This window comes from Ochotona princeps, chromosome 30, assembly GCF_030435755.1.
Source record: "Ochotona princeps isolate mOchPri1 chromosome 30, mOchPri1.hap1, whole genome shotgun sequence".
In the NCBI taxonomy this organism is placed as follows: Eukaryota; Metazoa; Chordata; class Mammalia; order Lagomorpha; family Ochotonidae; genus Ochotona; species Ochotona princeps.
In genome coordinates, this window is record NC_080861.1 from 2,790,709 (window position 1) to 2,811,272 (window position 20,564).

Consider the following 20,564-nt stretch of genomic DNA (forward strand, 5'->3'; position numbering starts at 1 on the left):
CTGAATCATGGCAGCTGGAAGAAGCTGGAGAAAGAACCTAGTACCAAGGTCTAGGCTTGATGTTTTTTTATTCCAGTGGATGAATTTTTAAAAAAATTTATCTTTTTTATTTGAGAGTCAGAATTGCAGAGAGTAGGGATAATCATGTCTCCAGGTACAGCTGTGGCTGTCCTCTCTGCATTTCTCTTACTACAGCGCCCTCTGTAGGTCATTAGCCCTCAGTAGAAAGTCATTTGTAGGGCCCAGTGCAAGAGCCTAGAAGCTAAATCCTTGCCTTTCATGCCCCAGGATGTCTTATGGACACTGATTTATGTCCCAGCTGCCCCACTTCCCATCCAGCTCCCTGCTTGTGGCCTGGGAAAGCAGTAGAGGACGGCCTGAAGCCTTGGGACCCTGCACCTGCATGGGAGACCTGGAGGAGGCTCCTGTTCAGCTCCTGTTCAGCTCAGTTCTGGCTGTTGTGGCCACTTGGGGAGTAAACCAACCGATGGAAGGTCTTTCTCTCTGTGTCTCCTCTTTGTAAATCAGTAAATAAATATTAAAATGGAAAAGTCATGTGTTGTGCTTGTGCCATCCGGTCCCTGTTCCCTACTCTGAACTTTGTTCTCACTCCCCTCAGAGTCCGTTTACCCCCATTAGAATGTAATAGCTAGTTTAACCCTGCATCCAGTAGGTGAATCTCACTGTGCTGTGGTAGAACACCAGAACAGCTCCCATCTTAGAAGTTGTCAGTTGGATTCCCTCGAGAAACCGATCTTTCGGAGAAAACTCATACAACACAGAGAGATTTATTTCAGCGATTTAGCTCAGTTCAGTTGTGAGATGTGGCAGTTTTCCAACGCTCCAGGACAAGCCAAGAAGCTTAAAGCTGAGTTGTGTGGTCTTTAAGTAGATCCACAGTGGAGTCTGAAAGCTGGGAATGTTATCCTGCAGTCTTGAGGAAGAAATGTGTTGTGTAAGACCTCTTTTTGCTCATGAGTCTTCCAATGATTGAGGCAGGTAATTACTGAGGTAGTTTCGTTAATGTCTACTGATTTTAGATGTTGGCCATATATGGAAGATATCTATATGTGTGTTAGACAGTTAAAGAGAGAAGGTGAGAGAGCGAATTCTTCTATCTGTCCACATGGGAGACTCAGATAAAGCCCCTGCTCTGGCCTGGCTCGGGTCTGGACATTGGCCGTTTGATAAGGAATCAGTGGCTGGGGAATCTCCCTTTCTCTGTCTACCCTTCTGTATATATAACTCAACTTCAAATAAATATAAGTGAATCTTAAAAAGATGAGGTATGATTTACATGTCATAAAGAGAAGCTTACCAAGATATCCGTTGATTAAAAAAAACTACTATGCCATCACTCGAGCAAGGAGAAATGCTGCTTTAATGCACAGTCACATCTTTTAGTTCATACATGTACTTTGTAGATTCCAGTCTGCAAAGTCAGTACTGCATTACTCCCTTTTTGCATAGAAGGAAGAAGGCGCAGATCAGTTAAGACACTTGCCGATTACATAGCTAGTGACTGGCAGAAAAAGAACTGGATCATAGGCCATCTTGCTCCAGATTTTAACAACTACTCATTCAACACCACCTCTGACTGAACTCCAGTTTTCTGTTATAAGCATAAAATTTCTTTGCACGGACATATAAGAAATCAAAACAGAACTTTACCTTGAGATAAGAGAACTCTGGTGACAGAGCTAGGCAGAAGGATATTTCCTCATCTGCTTTCCTTTTTAAATCGTGAGACTGAATTAGTTCTCTCGCTGCCATTAGTTCTTAAGTAAAAATAATAAGCCATGGAGTTTATTTACACTATTAAATATACTAGGAGTTAAATAAACAAGAAAAAAGGTCTTCATGCCAAATCTTAAAATAATTCTTTGATCACAACTTACTCACTTCTCTGTTTCTCCTTGCCAAAAACTCAAGAATTATCATGACAATATTTAATCTAAGTATTTCCAGCATTCCTTCATTGTTCCCTAATTTGGTCTTTGCCTTCCCACATTTATTTTTCTATGATCTGTTATTGGTACAGCATTTTAAAATGTAAATCAGGTTTAGTGCGTGGCATGTCCAAGTTCCTGGTATCAGCCCAGTCTGTGATCTGAATTCCCACTTCTTGCTGATCACACTTGAGAGTAGTGATTTCCTAACTACTTTCATCCTGCTACACACATGGGAGACCCAGGCTGAATCCTGAATTCCTTGCCTTGGCCTCCCCATCCCTGGCTCTTCTCAGCATTTGGAGAAAAAAATGGCAGGTAAAAGTGGTGCATTCTCACTCTTTGTGTCTCTCAAAGAAATAAAATTAGGCCCAGCACAATAGCCTAGCAGCTGACGTCCTCGCCTTGTACATGTGGGGATCCCATTTGGACGCCAGTTCTATTCCCAGCAGTCCTGCTTTTCATCCAACTCCCTGCTTGTGGCCTGGGAAAGCAGTTGAGGATAGCCCAAAGTGTTGGGACCTTGCATCCACATGGGAAACCCAGAAGAGGCTCCAAGCTCCTAGGTTCAAATTGGTTAACTCCAGCTGTTGCAGCTGCTTGGGGAGTGAGTCAGCGGATGGAAGATCTTTCTTGCTGTCTCTCCTCTCTGTATACCTAACTTTCCAATAAAAAAGGAAAAGAGAAGAAAATCAAATTGGAATTTCAAAATAAATAAATCAGGGCTCTTCTTATCATGTTGATTCATAGTAGGTTTTGCTCATTTGAGTTTGTTTCCAGAATCTCTCTGTTCTTGCCTCCTGTCCCACTGTTCCTTACATGCTGCAGTTGAAGCCAAAGTCTTGTTTTATGACTATTCTCCTGCTTAGAATTTACACCATAACATTTGTGCTTTCTGTTACATCTTTTTAAATACTATTCTGACATATAGTCATGTCCTTTCTGTTACCTAGTGCTCAAACGTTAAGAACTCCAGACAGACATTTGAATCTTTAACATGTTTTTTATTTGTGTTAGCTGCTTATTTTCTCCTCACTGGCATGTAAAAATCAAAATAACATTCAGGATATTTTCAGTTTCTATATAAGTTTGAAAACAATAAAGTGCTTCTTCCAGTTATCTCTGTTGAAAAGCCTAGTTTTAATTTAGCAGTCCCACAAGGTAGTACTCGTGTAACATATAGCGAAGTAGGCCAAAAGAAAAAGATGAAAAGCTTTTTATGTTATCATTAGATTCCACATCCATAGCGTTACCATTAGATTGCTCTAAGAGTTTATGAACATTTTCAGTTTGTGTTTAACATCAGCTTCTGTTGATCCGGTGTCTTGTGGTCAGCGCCAAGCAGACCAGTAAGTGTTTCTGTAATAGTGTCTGTACTCATTTAGCAATGCTTACTCTGCTCAAGTATCTGTATTTTTCGATGAACTCGGTGAAATATTGTAATCCTCATGTTGTATTGATCTTTTTAAATTTAAGTTTGTTGTTAGTTGCTTTTTCTTTATATATTGGTCAGTAAACTGACAAATTTTAGTAAAGTCAGTTTTACATCCTTAAGATTTTTGTGTTAAAGATTACTTTCATATTATAATACTTTTCTGAGACTATTTTTGGTTTTTTTGCTTTCTATGATGTTTTGTTTCTTATGTATTTTGGCTAGGCTCAGAAACTGGGTTCAAAAGGAAATAGATTGGGCCTGGCACAATGGCGTAGTGGCTAATTCCTTGCGTTGCATCCACCAGGATCCCTTGTAGACACCTGTTACTGACAAGGCGGCTGCCTACTTGGCAAAGCAGTAGAGAATGGCCCCAAGGACTCAGGACCCTGCACCCACATGGGACCCTGGAGGGGGATCCTGGCTTTGGATTAGCTGAGCTCTGGCTAGTGTGACAATTGGGAAGTGAGCCAGCAGATGAAAGATTTTTCTCTGTGTACTTCTCCCTTTCCAACTGTAATAGATTACTCTTTGCAAAAATAATAATAATTTTAAAAACAAATAGATAAATAAAAGCAAAAATTATTGAACTAAAGCCAAACCAATAAGCAGTAGCATCTGCAGGGGATTCCAGTCTGGGTCGGTGTTGATGATCATGCTCCCAGCACCTTGATCTTGAAGCCATTTGCTCTAAAGCTCTAGCCGTGCACAGTGAGTTACTCCACTGGAAACGGCTCTCCGTGCAGAAGCAGTCTTTTGTTTCATTCTTTATGTGGGCAGTTGGAGCGCCTTGGACCCTTCCTGTCTCTGAACTGTTCTCTTTCTTATACAAATCAATTTTTAAGAATATTTGTAATCTTCCTCTGTAAAATCACTGGTTTTTATATTGAAACAATTTATTGATTGAGATTGTATTTATAAAAGATACAATTTATTTAAACATAAGTCTAAGTGGCCACTGACTTAAATACTTCTGCTTTACATTTTGCTGTAAAGGTAATTACAGTTACCATAAGCACAAAACTGGCCTAAAAGTAAAATTACAGAATAGTAAGGTGGTTGTGGATGTGGATCAGATACATGGACAAATACATACATGTGTAGCATTCTGTACTTACATGGTTTTTGCACCAAGATAAACTTCTCTTAATTCCATATTTCATGCCATTTTTTAGAAAGCAATCTTGTATTTATGTGCGTCATTAAGGAGAAGTAGTGAGATTTAAAAAGAAATACATGCCCATTTATTTAAATATGTATGTGTTAACAAGTGAATCACTTTTTCTGAACTGCTGAATCATTCATTTTTCGTAACTGAATATTTGCAACTGAGTAATCTAAACAGGGAAATTAGCAGCACAGTCTTTTATTGTTCCTTTTCCAATACTATAAAGTGTATCTCAGTAATGAAAATGCACCAGCTAACAAACATTTAACATCTGCATTATTAATGTTTGTTACAGTGAATGAAATAGGAATGACAGTCTTGAATAAGAACAGTATTGAGTAAGTGTTCCTTTAAAAGTACATGAACCTCAGTACTGGGTTGATTGGAAATCCATCGGATATATTTTAACAGACTTCAGTTGTTTGGTAGATCAGTGCGTTTCTCAGAGGCTGAGAGTACTGCAAACCAGTGAAATTAGGAGAAGAGAACAATGAACAACCTCTGTATAAAGATCATAGATTGATGGAGACATTAAGGATGCAGCCAGAGTGTTTGTATAATCAGCTCTGCTGGTCGGAAGAGAGCTCGGTCCTCAGTGTGTTCTCCCTGGAATGTGTAGATCTGGTACTAGGAGAAAGCATTGTTGAATGTTGTGTTAATATTCTCTTCCACTAATTGTGGTATGGCTAATAGAAGTCATGTTGTTCTCCATAGAGGCAAAGCAAATTACTTTGCATAAAAAGATAATGAACTTACTTTTACAAATTAATTTTTAATAAAATTGGTTTTCTTCATTCGTCTGTTTTGTAGCTTTTAACTTATAGATGACAGTTTGGTTCAATGGAAAATGCTATAATACTGCCTTATTTCACAGCCATGAAACTCATGACTGCCCTGGTGAATGTCGCCTTAAACCTCAGTATTCATCAGGACAACACACAGAGGCAGTATGAAGCCGAGAGGAATAAGATGATTGGGAAAAGAGCCAATGAACGACTGGAGCTACTGCTACAGAAACGAAAAGAGGTAAGTTCCGTGGAAACACTTGATATTTTTATGTTTCGTAAATATGAACTAGATACATTTGTAATTTTTATGATCCCTCTAAAAATGTGTATTTAACTTCAAATTTGGGATTTTCATTTCCTGGGCTAGAGTATGTAGGGAATGTGCTTCTGGGCCATGGCTTCTACTATGCCAGCTGATTGTGAAGATAGACAATTGGCACCCCACCAGGCACCCCCATCGGCACCCCACCAGGCACCCTCACCAGCACCCCCATGGGCACCCCCATTGGCACACTACCAGGCATCCTCACCAGCACCCCCACCAGGCATCCTCAGCAGCACTCCCATTGGCACCCCCACCAGGCACCCTCACCAGCACCCCCATCGGCACACCACCAGGCACCCTCACCAGCACCACCATCAGCACACCACCAGGCACCCCCACCAGCGCCCCTGCCAGCACCCTCACCAGGCTCTGTTGTCAGTATTTTTTGAAAAGTGTGTTCTTGTATCACTTCATATCTTCACAGTTTGTGCGCCTGAGCTGTTTGATACTTGTTACAAAATGTGCTTTGTGATTTATAATTTTGTCTGACTGAAGACTAGTTTATGTATTTCTGAAACAGATAATAACTTGACAGTAGGAGTCTGCCATGCTTAACCAGAACCACCTGCCACCTTGTTAGTCACTGTGCAGGGATGTGTCTAGAATATATTTTAGATAGGTTGTATAAAACACTGAGATTCGGTGGTTTAGGCATATTGAGTGGGTTTTCAACTTAGCATATTTTAAATTTAATGAAGGATTTATCAGCAGATAATCATCATAAGTTGAGTTACATTTGTATTCCCAAAGTTACTTCACTAAAACTTGCAACAGAAAATAAAGAGATCTGAAAGAATTTTATTGTTGCATTTATATGTGTGTGTATATATATATACTTTTTATTTATATATATATATAATAAAAACAAAACTTAAGGACAAAAATTATCCCAGTCGTAATTTGAGACATCTCTTACACAAGTGAGAAAAATTTAGAAACTACTAAGATTGACAAAAACCAGAAATTAAAAACAATTGCAACTGTTTATTCCAGTTATTTGATGTAATTATTCCAATTTACATTTTCATTGTTTTTCATTTCAGCTACAAGAAAATCAGGATGAAATTGAAAATATGATGAACTCTATTTTTAAGGGTATATTTGTTCATAGATACCGGTAAGGAATTTTTTTACATGATTTTTAACTTGAACCATTCTTACTAATTTACAAGCCCCTATTAATTTATAAAGCTGTACGGCTTTGCTAATTATAACTTTTTGTTTCCTGGAAAATTTATCATGTATTGTTCTTCCTTAATTTATAAATGCTAAGTGAATTAGCTATGTCTGAAAGAAACTGTACCAGCACCACCGCTAGCCTTGCCGTTTATTCCAATGGAAAACATGTTTGGAGGCAGACCCTGTGATTGGGTTTGTGCTGATAAACTGTTAGTGAGAGTCTGAGGTTAATGCCTTCCTAGATTATGATTGCTTCCACATTTGTAAGAACTAAATGCCCTACTTCTTGCCCTGTGGTACTGTCTTAATTCATAATCAAAATTAATCAATAATTTTTTTTTCCAAAGCCTCTGTGAAGATGGGAGAAAAGAGAGCAGCAAAGGGCGCCCCTTCAGATAATGCAGTACTCTGGTCCTGTGTCTTGTGTCCTGTTAGGAAAGTATTGACGTCATACTCCATTGCCAAATTCTGACAACTTTAAAACATAACACTGTGAAAAAAGATTATTTCTCATAGAACTAGTAAACTATAGCTGTTTACTTGTTACCTGCTGTTAATCATATGTGATTTATAAATATATAGGATTTATGCAAGATATTAGCATTTTTCAAATACATTTGAGACTAATTGGTCAGTTGCTATAAAGAAATAATTAACCATTTAAAAACGTACAGCTTTGATATTTTGACAAATTAACAAAACTTACTGGCTTTAATTGGAAGTATAGATAGATTTTGTGATGTTGTAAAAATTATAGATGAAATCATTGGAAGGGAGGGGATTTGGAGAGGAAGTTAGGGAAATTCCAGAGCATATGGAACTTTTTCATAAAATAATAATATAATAATTATAATTATAATAATATTTGAGAGTGGGAGAAAGACTTTGTGAAATGGTGCCAAAGCCAACTGTTTGACTTGGTCTTTTTTTCTTTTGCATAAACTGCTTATGTAATGCATAATTTACACATATATCTGTAAGAGGGAAGACGTGTCGTTTATCTTCTATGCTGTTTTTCAGCCACATCTTTATGAAAGTGTAATAGACAACAAAAAAGGTTAACTGCATGTTCAAATCCATAATTTGATGTGTCTTAACACATATATACCTTGAAAATTGCCATCACAAACAAAATAATATTTATCACCTTAACAATTTTTCTTTATTTTAATGTTTCAGTTTTGTTGTTGTTTGAAGTTTTTCCTCCTGTATGCACAGGAGAGGAAGAGGGGAGAACATTGCATCTTGCTTTTAAACTACATTAGCTACATTAGCACTGGGGGTCATTTAGTGATGCTTGGGAGACCCCATTGTGGGAAAGAATATTTCAAGGGTGTTACTTGAGTGATTTTGATAGTTTTGTAAAGTTGATGGTTTCATTACTCCATGTTTGACAGAATCTTTCCAAGGTCTGTTGGTTGACAAAGTAGACCTTAGTGCAGTCACAGACCCAGGGACATGCTGCACATCTAGGCCAGGGGAATCTCCAACCTCTCTGCTTTCACCCTCCGGCGAGGCAGCTGACACACCTTGCTGGCCTAGATGCACTGAGGTCCTGTCCTCCGTGTGCATGTAGGCGTGCTGTCCACCACACAGGCATTAGCAACAGAGCAGCGCCAGTCCTGATACATGCACAATAAGGTTGGGCCACACATCTGACTTTTACAGTGGACAGGGTCTGAGTCCAACAGTCTAGTGAGGGAGTGGCCCGGGAAAACTCCGACTTTGGTGCGCATCAGGCAGCGCACACAGTGGTGAGTGCAGCAGCCTGCTCAGGTCCTCGTGGGCCCCAAATGCAAAAGAAATTGGAAGATAAGTGTATTTTGTTGTAAAATGCTTAGGTATCCAAGGAACTTCATGAAGTTTAATTGAGTTTTTTATTGTTAGGAAAATATGCATGCATCAACAGTTTATGGCACCAAAATAAACTTTTGATTCCATTTTGCCATGGACATCTTAAAATACAACTGTATTCTTTATGTTCTCCATGAATTTGTAGAATTGGTGTCATTTCATATGCAGGAATGTGTTTTACCATTGACTAGAGTTTTCTTTGTTGGCAGTGTTTTTAGGTGTCTTTAAATCTATAGAAGAATGTTCCAGTTATCTTTATCTTATAAGTAATCTTTGGTATTTTAAGCCTTTCAAGAAATTGGTACATTAATAATTGTTTTTGTATATTCAGAAATTATTGTTGTAAAGTTGCTCGTAATGTGGGTGATTTTACGTCTCTTCATTCCATTTCCCCTCTTTTTCCTTCTTATTCTGTCTAGGACTAATTAATTTCACCTAAAGAATGGGATTTTGCTCACATCAAGTTTTTGCAATTTTTCTATTATCTGCTCACATTTAATTTTTACATTTATAAGTCCATCATAAGATATTATATGTAAAGATTTTTGCAGTCTTTTAGATTTTTTTCATATTAGTGGTTATTGTTCACAAATATCTGCAGTTTGTATGAATCGAATTTCCCAGTTTGTCTTCTATATTCATATTTTTGTTGAACATCTGTAAATTGGCTGGATAACATTAAGATTTCTTCTGTTTTATCCCTGGAAATTTACTAATTCTGTATTTTCTATTAGGGAATTTGATTTTTTTAACCTAATTTTTGTACAAGGTATATGAAGATGTAAGCATATTCTGCAAATAGACATTCTGCTCTGTGATGTATAATATATAGCATTCTTTTTTTCTTAAGGATTCATTTTTTTATTAGAAAAGCAGATATACAGAGGAGGAGAGACAGAGAGGAACATCTTTCGTCAGATGATTCACTCCCCAAGCAGCTGCAACAGCCAGAGCTGAGCCGATCCAAAGCCAGGAGCCTGTAGCCTCTTCCAGGTCTCCCACGCAGGAGCAGGGTCCCAAGGCTTTGGGCCGTCCTCAACTGCTTTCCCAGGCCACAAGCAGGGAGCTGGATGGGAAGCAGGGACGCCAAGATTAGAACCAGCGAGGACTTCAGCTGCTATGCTACTGCACCAGGCCCAATATATAGCATTCTACCATATAATGAAAGATGGTCCTTCCCCAATTAAGTGTTCTTAGTACTGTTCCTGATAATTAAGTACTTCAGGTTTTTTAGTCTGTCGTTATACTCACACCATTGAGCCAAGTAACTGTAGAATACATTTTGAAGTCAGATAGTGTTGGTGTCGGTTTTGTGACAGTGTTGTAAGTAGCCTCTTACTGGGTCAGAATTTCCTGACGGAGCACCAGTCAGGTGCTGCCCACTTGGATCACGAGCAGCTTGCCTGTGGCCTTGCCTGAGAAGAAGGCAGCAGAAGCTAACCCAAGCACTTAGGCCTCTTGGGTTGGACACGTGGGTGCGTCTGGTCACCTCGCTGCTCCGGCTTAGCCCAGCACAGACCTCGCAGCCTTCTGCGCGGGGACTCAGTAATGAAAGATGTCTTTTCCATTGTGGTAGTCCCCCCACCCCATTACTGCCTTTCAAATATATAAATAAATCTTTTAAGTTGGGCGGTATGAATTATCCCAGTGTCATTTTTCAAAAACTGTTTTAACAGTGATAGTTGGTAGTTTTGTACACATTTGAGGATCGACGTGTCAGTTTTTACACAGACTTCTGCAACTTTTTTTTTTAAAAAGATTTATTCATTTTATTACAGCCAGATATACACAGAGGAGGAGAGACAGAGAGGAAGATATTCCATCCGATGATTCACTCCCCAAGTGAGCCGCAACGGCCGGTGCGCGCCGATCCGATGCCGGGAACCTGGAACCTCTTCCAGGTCTCCCACATGGGTGCAGGGTCCCAAGGCTTTGGGCCGTCCTCAACTGCTTTCCCAGGCCACAAGCAGGGAGCTGGATGGGAAGTGGAGCTGCCGGGATTAGAACCGGCGCCCATATGGGATGCTGGGGCTTTCAAGGCGAGGACCTTAGCCGCTAGGCCACGCCGCCAGGCCACGCCGCCAGGCCTGACTTCTACAACTTTTAAGAGGTGTTATGAATGTGTGTACCGTATTAGAGGGAGTCACACTGTTCACAGCAGTGACTTCATCACGTTAACACGTTGTGTTCTGTGTGGATTTCCTCATTCCCTGATGTCTTTGGTGCTCTGTTAGATTCCTTTCTCAGGGTTTTATATTGCTGTGAATGTGATTTCTTTAAATTTTCTTTGAAAATTATAAGGAGAATGAAGTATATTCAGAAAAATATTTCATCCACTGTTTCACTGTACACATGGCTGGGACCAGTTGATGGCAGGATTCGGGAGCCAAGAACTTCCTCTGGGTCTCCTCTATGGTTGCTAGGTCCCAGAAATGTGGGTCATTTTCTGGTATTTTCTCAGAGATTCTAGAAGGGAGCTGGATCAAAAGTGGAAGAGCGGGTATCTGAACTAACACCCCTGTGGTGTACTGGCAGGCGGCTTCCTAACCCGTGATGTCACAGTTTTACCCCGGGTGGATGAGGCTTTTCATTTTGCTTAAGATTCTTGGAAAAGTTTGATTTTTTCTTTTCTCCAAACAAATGGAGAAGTGCCTTTATGTCAGTCATGGGGGGAAGGTGGGTGAGGCTTGTTTGTTCTGGGTGGATTTATTGTTTGTACAGTCTGCCATTTTCTCTGTACACAGTTATGTCACCTGTGAGTGAAAACAGCTTTAATTCCTCTTTCTGGAATTAAATTTACCTAAAATGTAATTTTCTTCATTTCCCTCTGTTGTACTGCACAGAATCTTTAGTTTGATACTGAATAGAAGTAGTTAGAAAGGATAGCTTTGTTGCATTCATAATGTTTTTTTAAAGAATTATTTTTTTATTAAAGAGTTACAAAAAGAGAGAAAAGGCATGTCTATCCACTGGCTCACTGCCCAGGTGGCCACAGTGGCTAGAGCTGGGCGCCTCTAAAGCCACGAGCCTCTTCCAGGTACCCCATGTGGGCACAGAATCCTAAGGACTTGAGCCATCTGCTGCTGCTTTCCCAGGCCAGGCCATTAGTAGGGAGCTGGATGGGAAGTGCAGCAGCCGAGACTCAAATCATCATCCATGTGGGATTCCAGCAGCACAGGAGGATTAGCCTTCTGCAGTACTACCCCCGCTCTCTATTGCTGATCTTAACAATTCTAACAGGGAAATGAAAATCAACTAAATAAACAGTACAACTATTAGAGCAGTGCAAAGATTACTCGTAAAAAAAGAATACAGTTGCTGTAGAATTCAGTAATCCCCCTACTGTATGTAGGTATGAAAGAGGTGTGGTTAATATTTGAAGCAACATCTGTATTTCCATGTTTTTTTCAAGATTTATAATAACCAAAATGACAGATTCAGCCTTTATGTTCACCCATAGACAATGGCTGAAAAAAGTGTATATTCAGAAGGAAATGCAAAGTACCTCAAAGTCCATAGGGAAGCAGAGTTAAAAGATAAATATATTTGCTTTACAGATTTAAGAAATTCTGTTTTTTTCATATCTTTCCCTTGAACTTTTAAAGATACTTCATATGCTTGGATTTCAAAATCATTTTGCACTGGAATTTTATAGTTCCATATTCATGAACATTTTTAAGGGCTCTCATATCCTGTCATTTGCAACAACATGGGTGAACCTGGAGAATATTTTAAGTGAAATAAATTACAGAGAAAGGCAAATACCTCAGTCTTACTCAGGTCAATTCTAGAAGTTACTCTCACAAAAATTGAAGATAGACTAGTGGTCATCAGAGGCTATGGAAAGCTATTGTTGGGTAGTTGAGCAATGTGGAAGGACCAAGGGAGTTAGCTGTGATGTGTTGCATATTGCAGGATACCTTCATGAGATGATTTCAGATATTTTTGTCACAAAAATTTTAGTTATTATAGAATATCTTCCTTTCTGATTGAATGACTTCATTTTGCATTTCCAATTTACTAGCAGCAATTTTTCCATATTTATGTATGAGGAAGTCTTCATTTTAGGAAGATTGTTTTGTGTGATAGAGTACAGTTACATTTACTCTAAACGTTTTCATGTCATTTTGCTGCCTGCTGCCTTAAATGTCATTTGTCAGTGCTCCTCTTTGTACACTATGTTCCATTTTCTGCCTTTCATTTTTTTTCACTTTTAGCAATTTGCTCCTTACATGTCTTCAGCTTGACATGTTTGTCCACCTCTTGTATTATACAACACAGTGAGTTGACTCTCACTCATGTTAGTGCGTTCTGCAGTGTGTAACACACTGGGAGATGTCATCCATTTGGCTCAGCACTTGAGACCCTGTTTGGGACGCCCACATCCGGTGTCTTTGTCCGTTGTTCTTGCTCATGTGCACTCTAGGAGACTGTTGGAGATGGAGAAAGTATTTGGGTCCCTGCCACCCACTTCAGAAACCCAGAGTTCAGTTTTCCTGATCTTGGCATGATGAAGCTTTGGCTGAAAGGAGTATTTGGGGAACAAACCGATAATAGAAAATATATGTTTTTCCACCTTCAATTTAAATGAAAAAAAAAAAAAAAGACAGAAAATAAAACAGCTAGGAAGGAGGAGCCACTTGGCTTCAAACATACAGAATAGATCAAAAAATGAAAATGTTAGTTGCTTTGTTTGATACATATACACTGAGTATTTGTGTGTATATATATGTATACACATGTGTGTGTGTAAAAATAATTCACCTCCCATTGAGATGTGTAAGTCTTGCCTGTTAATAAAAGTTTGAATAATAAATAACTTGTAAACAGAAAATTGTGGGCACGGAGGCCTTAGGACCACTACTTGGGATCACTATATCTCATATCACAGTGTTGGTCTCAATCCTGACTACTCCATTTTCCCATAAGTGTCCTACTGATGTGCCTGGGAAGCAGGAGATAAGGCTCAAACATTTGAATCCCTGCCAGACTCAGTTTCTGTCTCTTCACTTTGGCCTGGCCCAGCCTGCATTCTCTCTCCCTCTCCCCCTTCCTCTCTCTCTCCTTCTCTCTCCCTCTCTCTCTCTCCCTCTCCCCCTTCCTCTCTCTCCATCTCTCTCCCTTCCTATCTCTCTCTCTCTCTCTCCCTCTCCCCCTTCCTCTCTCTCTCCTTCTCTCTCACTTCCTCTCTCTCTCCCTTCCTCTCTCTCTCTCTCTCCCTCTCTCCCCCTTCCTCTCTCTCCCTCTCCCCCTTCCTCTCTCTCCATCTCTCCCTCTCTCCCTTCCTCTCTCTCCCTCTCCCCCTTCCTCTCTCTCTCTCCATCTCTCTCCCTCTCCCTTCCTCTCTCTCTCTCCCTCTCCCCCTTCCTCTCTCTCTCCCTCTCCCCCTTCCTCTCCCTCTCCCTCTCTCTCCATCTCTCTCCCTCTCCCCCTTCCTCTCTCTCTCCTTCTCTCTCCCTTCCTCTCTCTCTCCCTTCCTCTCTCTCTCTCTCTCCCTCTCCCCCTTCCTCTCTCTCCCTCTCCCCCTTCCTCTCTCTCCATCTCTCCCTCTCCCCCTTCCTCTCTCTCTCTCCATCTCTCTCCCTCTCTCTCTCCCCCTTCCTCTCTCTCTCTCCCTCTCCCCCTTCCTCTCTCTCTCCCTCTCCCCCTTCCTCTCTCTCTCCATCTCTCCCCCTTCCTCTTTCTCTCCCTCTCTCTTCCCCCTTTTCTCTACCCTTTCCCCTTCTCCCTTTTTTCCTTCCTTTCCTCTCTGTCCCTCTTCCTGTCTTTCCCCTCTCCTCACTCAGTCACTCTTTTCAAATAAATGTATAAAAATTCTTGAAAAAGAAAAACATGGTTAAAAAAAAAAAAAAAGCATTTTGAAGAATACCTGCAAGGCAGTGCTTAAGTGAGAATCAAAATGTTAAACAAAAATACTTATGAAAACTGTATTTCTTGAATCAAAGAGAGTGCTTTGACACATCAGTAAGATTGTATATGTTTTTTTAAAGATTTATTTATTTTATTACAAAGTCAGATATACAGAGAGGAGGAGAGACAGAGAGGAAGATCTTCCGTCCGATGATTCACTCCCCAAGTGAGCCGCAATGGGCCGGTACGCGCCAATCCGAAGCCGGGAACCAGGAACCTCTTCCGGGTCTCCCACATGGGTGCAGGGTCCCAATGCATTGGGCCGTCCTCAACTGCTTTCCCAGGCCACAAGCAGGGAGCTGGATGGGAAGTGGAGCTGCCGGGATTAGAACCGGCGCCCATATGGGATGCTGGGGCGTTCAAGGCGAGGACTTTAGCCACTAGGCCACGCTGCCGGGCCCAAGATTGTATATTTTTAACTGCTAAGAAATTATTTTATTTCTTAGCTGTACAGGAAATTTGGCTGTTTTCTGTTCCATTTTTATTTCTGAAATTTTTTGTATTAAAAAATGGAATTTGACATACATATTCAGTGCTAGATATAAGAAACATTTTCATAGTTGCTACTTCGTACATTGTCTGAATGTCTAAACTGATGAAGTTCAAATGAAATTTGTACTAATGTAATACCCAACATTTAGGGAAATTCCTGTAGGTGCCAAGCACAGTTTCAGTATTTTATTTACTGTTAATGACTTCATTATCATAATAGCTTTATGAATTAGTAACATTGTCATGGCTGTTTTACAGATACAGACTTCTAAGGAAGAGGGAAGTAACTTGGCTAAGTTCACAGAGCTAAGTAACTAGCAGAACCCGAATCTTAATGCAGGGGTCTGACCCTAGAGGCTGTACCATTAGCCACTAGGATAGAGAGCCTGTGCTTGAGGAAAAACTACTACCAATAAATGTAAGAAAACCAAATAGTATAACTGACAGTGACTTGGGAAGACAGTAAATAGTAACACGTACCTAGAGGGCACATCTATTAGATCAAGGCATGAAGTCTTGGGATAATTTCAACTACTGTGCTAAACTGTTACCTTGTATAAATGGGAAAACTAAAAATACCTCAAAATGTTAATCTGCTTGGTAAGTCAGAAACTTGAAAGACTGATCTATAAAATAAAATTAGGACTCACCATATTTTATACTTATTAAAGCTGGGACTAAAAACATGGTGAAAGAGACGGGACAAGTATTAGCTTTGTATTTGTTCATGGTTCACAGATCTTGGAATAGGATAATAGTTCTGGGATCATTATATTGGATGCCTATAGCGTGAAAATCTTTCCAGCAGTGAACCAGAATTCTTCTGGGCTGTTCTGCCACAGTCACTGATGTTGTTCCCATCATGACTAATTACCTGGGTTAGGTGCCTCAGCCTAACAAAGCAGTTGAATGTCAAAGACCTGGGGCTTGAAACTGTCAGCATTTGTTCTAAAGATTTCTTTTCAGGGCCCAGCACAGTAGACTTGTAGCAGAAGTCCTTTCCTTGCGTGTTCCAGGATCCCATATGGGCACCGATTCATATCCCAACTGCTTGTGGCCTGGAAAAACAATTGAGGATGACCCAAAGCCTTGGGACCCTGCAAGAAGCTCCTGGCTTCAGATCAGCTCAGCTCTGGCCGTTGTGGCCCCTTGGGGAGTGAACCAGCAGGTGGAAGATCTTTCTTTCTTTCCTTCTCTGTAAAATGTGACTTTCCTGTAAGAATAAATTAATCTCTGTCTCTCTCTCTCTCTCTCTCTCTCCCTCTCTCTTTTTTAAGGGCTTGCTTTCATTGGAAGGGCAGATTTACAGGGAAGGAAAGATAGAAATATCTTCCATCTGCTGTTTGACTTCCCACATATTCACAACGGCTGGAACTGAGCAAATCCGAAGCTAGGAACCAGGAGCATCTTCCTGGTCTCCCATATGGGTGCAGGAGGGGTGGGAGGGTCCAGATGCTTTGAGCTGTCCTCTACAGTTTTCCCAGACCTCAGGCAGGGAGTTGGAAGGGAAGTGAAACAATCAGGACACAAACCATGCCCATGGTGGAGGCCTACACTTGGAGATCAAGGATTAGCCAGTTCAGCTAGTGCACCGCCCCCAAACAATGTTTTTAAGTGTTTATATGTCCATTATTTTCACTAAGCTACCTCAAGATTTTAGATTTTTTTTTAATGTACATTTTCAAATAATAGTATCTTCTAGGAGACTCCCTTGCAGATTTGTAAGAAGGTGGAATTTTAAAAATTTAGGTTAGACATTTAACACAATTAAGCCACCACTTGAGACACCCACATCTAGTATTTGCAGCTGGGTTCAAGTCCCACCTCCACTTCTGATTGCTGCTCTCTGCCAGTGTACACTCGGAGACTTGAATTGGGTTCCAGGCTTATAGTTTCAACCTGAACCCGGTCTCAATGGGGACATTTTTGAAGTGAATTAGTGACTTTTATCTCTCTGTGTCTGTCAAGTGAAAAAAGGTTTTTAAGAGTAAAATTGTTGGCCTGGCTTGTGAAGTATTGAGTTAATCTGCTGCCTGTAATGTTAACGCCCTACAAGGGCGCTGTTTGAAGCCCTGTTTGCGTCTAATCCAGCTCACTGTTAACCTGCCAGGGAGAACAGCGGGTGGCCCCAGTGTTTGCCCCAGGCACAGGGCATGTCTGGGAGGTGAACGCAGGTCTCTAACTCTTCCTGTCGATTGAATAAATCTTCTAAAAATAAGTAAAATGCTTAAAAATTTTTTTGAAGATAAATTTATTTCTTGGTAACAAGTATTTTTAAATCCTTGGACTTTTGAAAACCATTCATACACATGAATTTGAAAAATTTCTGCACTGAAAGACATGTTTTCATTCCATTTTGCTACTGATAATTTAATCTTAAAGAGCAGAAACTTAGAAACAATTTTGATTTTAGCATAATATTGATAATTTTTGTTACAGAAGCTATTTGAAAAGTAGAAAATTTCCATGTTATAGATCATTACAAATGAAATGTATAAGTATGGGATTGAATTAATATTTCCTAATGAAAGTGGGTAGCATATGTTGCAGCTTGAGGTGTTAATTGGAGGTTTGTCTGGTTTGTTTTTTTCCTCCTCTAGTGACGCTATTGCTGAAATTAGAGCCATTTGTATTGAAGAAATAGGAGTGTGGATGAAGATGTACAGTGATGCCTTCCTGAATGACAGTTATCTGAAATATGTTGGCTGGACTCTTCATGACAGGGTAAGTTGCTTAATTTTATGTTTTAATGAAAAGTACACTTTTCATGATGCTAACATGCTGTGATCAAAAGGACAATAACTAGCTTTTGAAAAGTTACAACGATACAGAAATTTGATTATTCAACATTAATTTAATTTAATTTAAGGTTATTGAAACATTGTCGACTTGGTTATTTAAGGGCAGTACTGTCCTAAATCCGTAGTGTCAACTTTTTCCTTCTGAAGTTTAAAGAGAGTACAAACTGTATTCCCAGGAGGTAGTAACAAGGAGATGAAAGGATTTTTTTCCTAATACATAAACATTCTAGAAGGGGTTGGTATCACAGAGCCCTGGAGATGCTGCTGACGCACCACATCCCGTATCACGGTGTGTAGATTCCACTTCCCTGTTGACTCAGACCTGCTCATGTGCGCCCTAGCAAGGCAGCGGATGATGACATGAGAAAGACCAGACTGAATTCCTGGCTCCTGGCTTCAGCCTGCCCCAAGCTGGGGTGCTGTGGAAATTGGTAAATGAATCGGCACATGGAATCTCTGTCTCTTTGCCTTTCAAATAAAATGAAAAGTTGGGATTAAGGGAACATTAAACGTTCTTAATTTGAATTCTCACGGGTCATGTCGTAGTTTTGCCCTGAGTTTGACAGGTGGTTAGGCTCCCTGGGATTGTTTGATATAAAATATTTGTCTGAACCTGTAGTAACAGTTCTTGGGACTGACTGTTAAAGGAGTCTGGTGTCCTTGAATACAAAACAAGTAATTCTCAAAATTATCAAGGAGTAAAATTTCCTTTTAAACTGTAGGTTTTGTTATTCCCACCCAGTACTCCTTGTGCTTTTTCCTTCTCAAAACTGCTACAGTAATTTGCCTATTTTTTTTTTTTACTTGAAACTGACCTCAGACCCATCTTACACTTCTTTGAAATGAGATGAAAGAATTTTCATCTTGATTAAAATTTTAGAGTTTGTAATCTAGTCCTCTCTCCTTAACAAGCAAAACTGCAAACACGATGTGGCTGTGTGTGTGTATAGGGTAGTATACATTTCACTCAGTAGGAAAACAATTTGTCAAAGCAAAATTAATATTTACATTTTACAACCACTAGTTTTACTTGTGTTTGAGAAGAACATGACCGATTCAGACCTAGCAGTTGCGTTGTATCTGCTCTGGGCTAAGCATCTTAATCTCTTGCTGGAGTTACACTCAGGACAGCAGATTGCCTTTTTTTAGGCATAGCAGTTTTCCAGTAATACTCTGTACCACTTTGCTTTTACCTTATGTCTTAGTTTGTTTTCTGTGGTCAGAATACTTGAGGCTAATTTGTTTAAAAAAAAAAAGTGGGGGATGCGAAGGAAGGAAGGAAGGAAGTGTTCTTTGACTCCATCTCTGGAGGCCCAAGTACATGACCTTGGCATCTGCTTGGCTTCTGGTGAAAACTTCATGTGGAAGGTGGAAGGGGAGTGGGGATAATTCAAGTAATGACTAACATATTTCTTGGAGAAACCATTTGTCCAACACCGTTATTTTATTTTATTTTGATCGTAATCATAAGCTTTGGCCGAAATAGCCCACATCTACACATAGGCTCTTCCATACACAGCCCTCCTGCTTTCCGACGTGTCCAGAGCCCTCGGGCTGCTTCTCTGAATCCGGATTCACTGACCTTGCATTGTTTCTCCTTCGCGTTGCTTCCTCTCAGAGTTCATCAGAAAACTAAGGCCTGGACAGTGCTGTGCTGCTCCTTCAACTCCCTGCACTCCAGCCACATACACACACATCTGTTTGATTAATAGTCCGCTTAACTTGCTTCGCTTCAAGTCTTCTGAGTATTACCATTCAAGCATTCGTAGTGCGCATGCACATTTTACTTTGGAAGCATGAATTATTTTCTCTTAAAAACAAAATAGTGGGGATTGTGGCACCAATGGCTAAGCCTCTACCTGGAACACTTACCATCTCATGTCAGAGTGCCTGTTGGAACCATGCTGTTCTGCGGCCAGTCCACCGCCCTGCTGCTCCTGGGCAAGCAGGAGCTGATGGGCAAATTGTGTGTGTTCTGGGATGGAGCTCCTGACTCCTGACATATTATCTATCTTGGGCCCGGTGTGCTAGCCTCACAGCTGAAGTCCTTGCCTCAATTTGCCGGGATCCCTTATGGGCGCCAGTTCTAATCCTGGCTGCCCCGCTTCCCATCCGGCTGCCTGCTTGTGGCCTGGGAAAGCAGTTGAGGACGGCCCAAAGCCTTGGGACCCTGCACTTACAAAGCTCTTCACTGTATCATCTTCTCTCTGTTTTAAATACCTTCCTGCTTTTCTGTTTTTCCTAACTACCTGGTGGGATGTAAAAGAGAACGGTAAATATTTGTTATATGAATAAATGATGTTACTTTAAACCACCTAGTCTCATATTTTCAATTTTGTAGGTTTTTAGAAAAAAAAAAAGATTTACTTTTGTATTTGAAAGACAGCTCTCACAGAGCTTGTGTCTGCTGCTTTTCTGTGAAATGGCTGCGACAGTCAGGACTGGACCATAGTAAGTCAGAAAGCATGAGTTTCATTTGGATTGCTCATTGCAGGAGCCCAAACAGTTAGGCTGTCTCCTACTGTTTTCCAAGGCATGTCAGTAGGGAGATGTATGAGAAATGAAACATCCGGGACTTGAACCAGTTCCCAAATGGGATGTCAGCACTGTGGGCAGAAGCTTAACATGGTTCACCATCATGCCAGCTCTTCAATTTCATGAAAATT

General features: G+C 40.4%; 1 protein-coding gene across 3 annotated transcripts in view; it reads left to right on the top strand.

The window, feature by feature from the left end:
• Positions 1-20,564, top strand: part of STAG1 (STAG1 cohesin complex component) — a 235,254-nt gene that overhangs the window by 154,809 nt on the left and 59,881 nt on the right. For all 3 annotated transcript variants that reach the window (XM_004588335.4, XM_058657275.1, XM_058657277.1), the window contains exons 9-11: positions 5,424-5,575; positions 6,706-6,779; positions 17,698-17,821. In XM_004588335.4, coding sequence (XP_004588392.2) covers positions 5,424-5,575; positions 6,706-6,779; positions 17,698-17,821 — 350 coding nt within the window. The remainder of the gene's footprint in view (positions 1-5,423; positions 5,576-6,705; positions 6,780-17,697; positions 17,822-20,564) is intronic.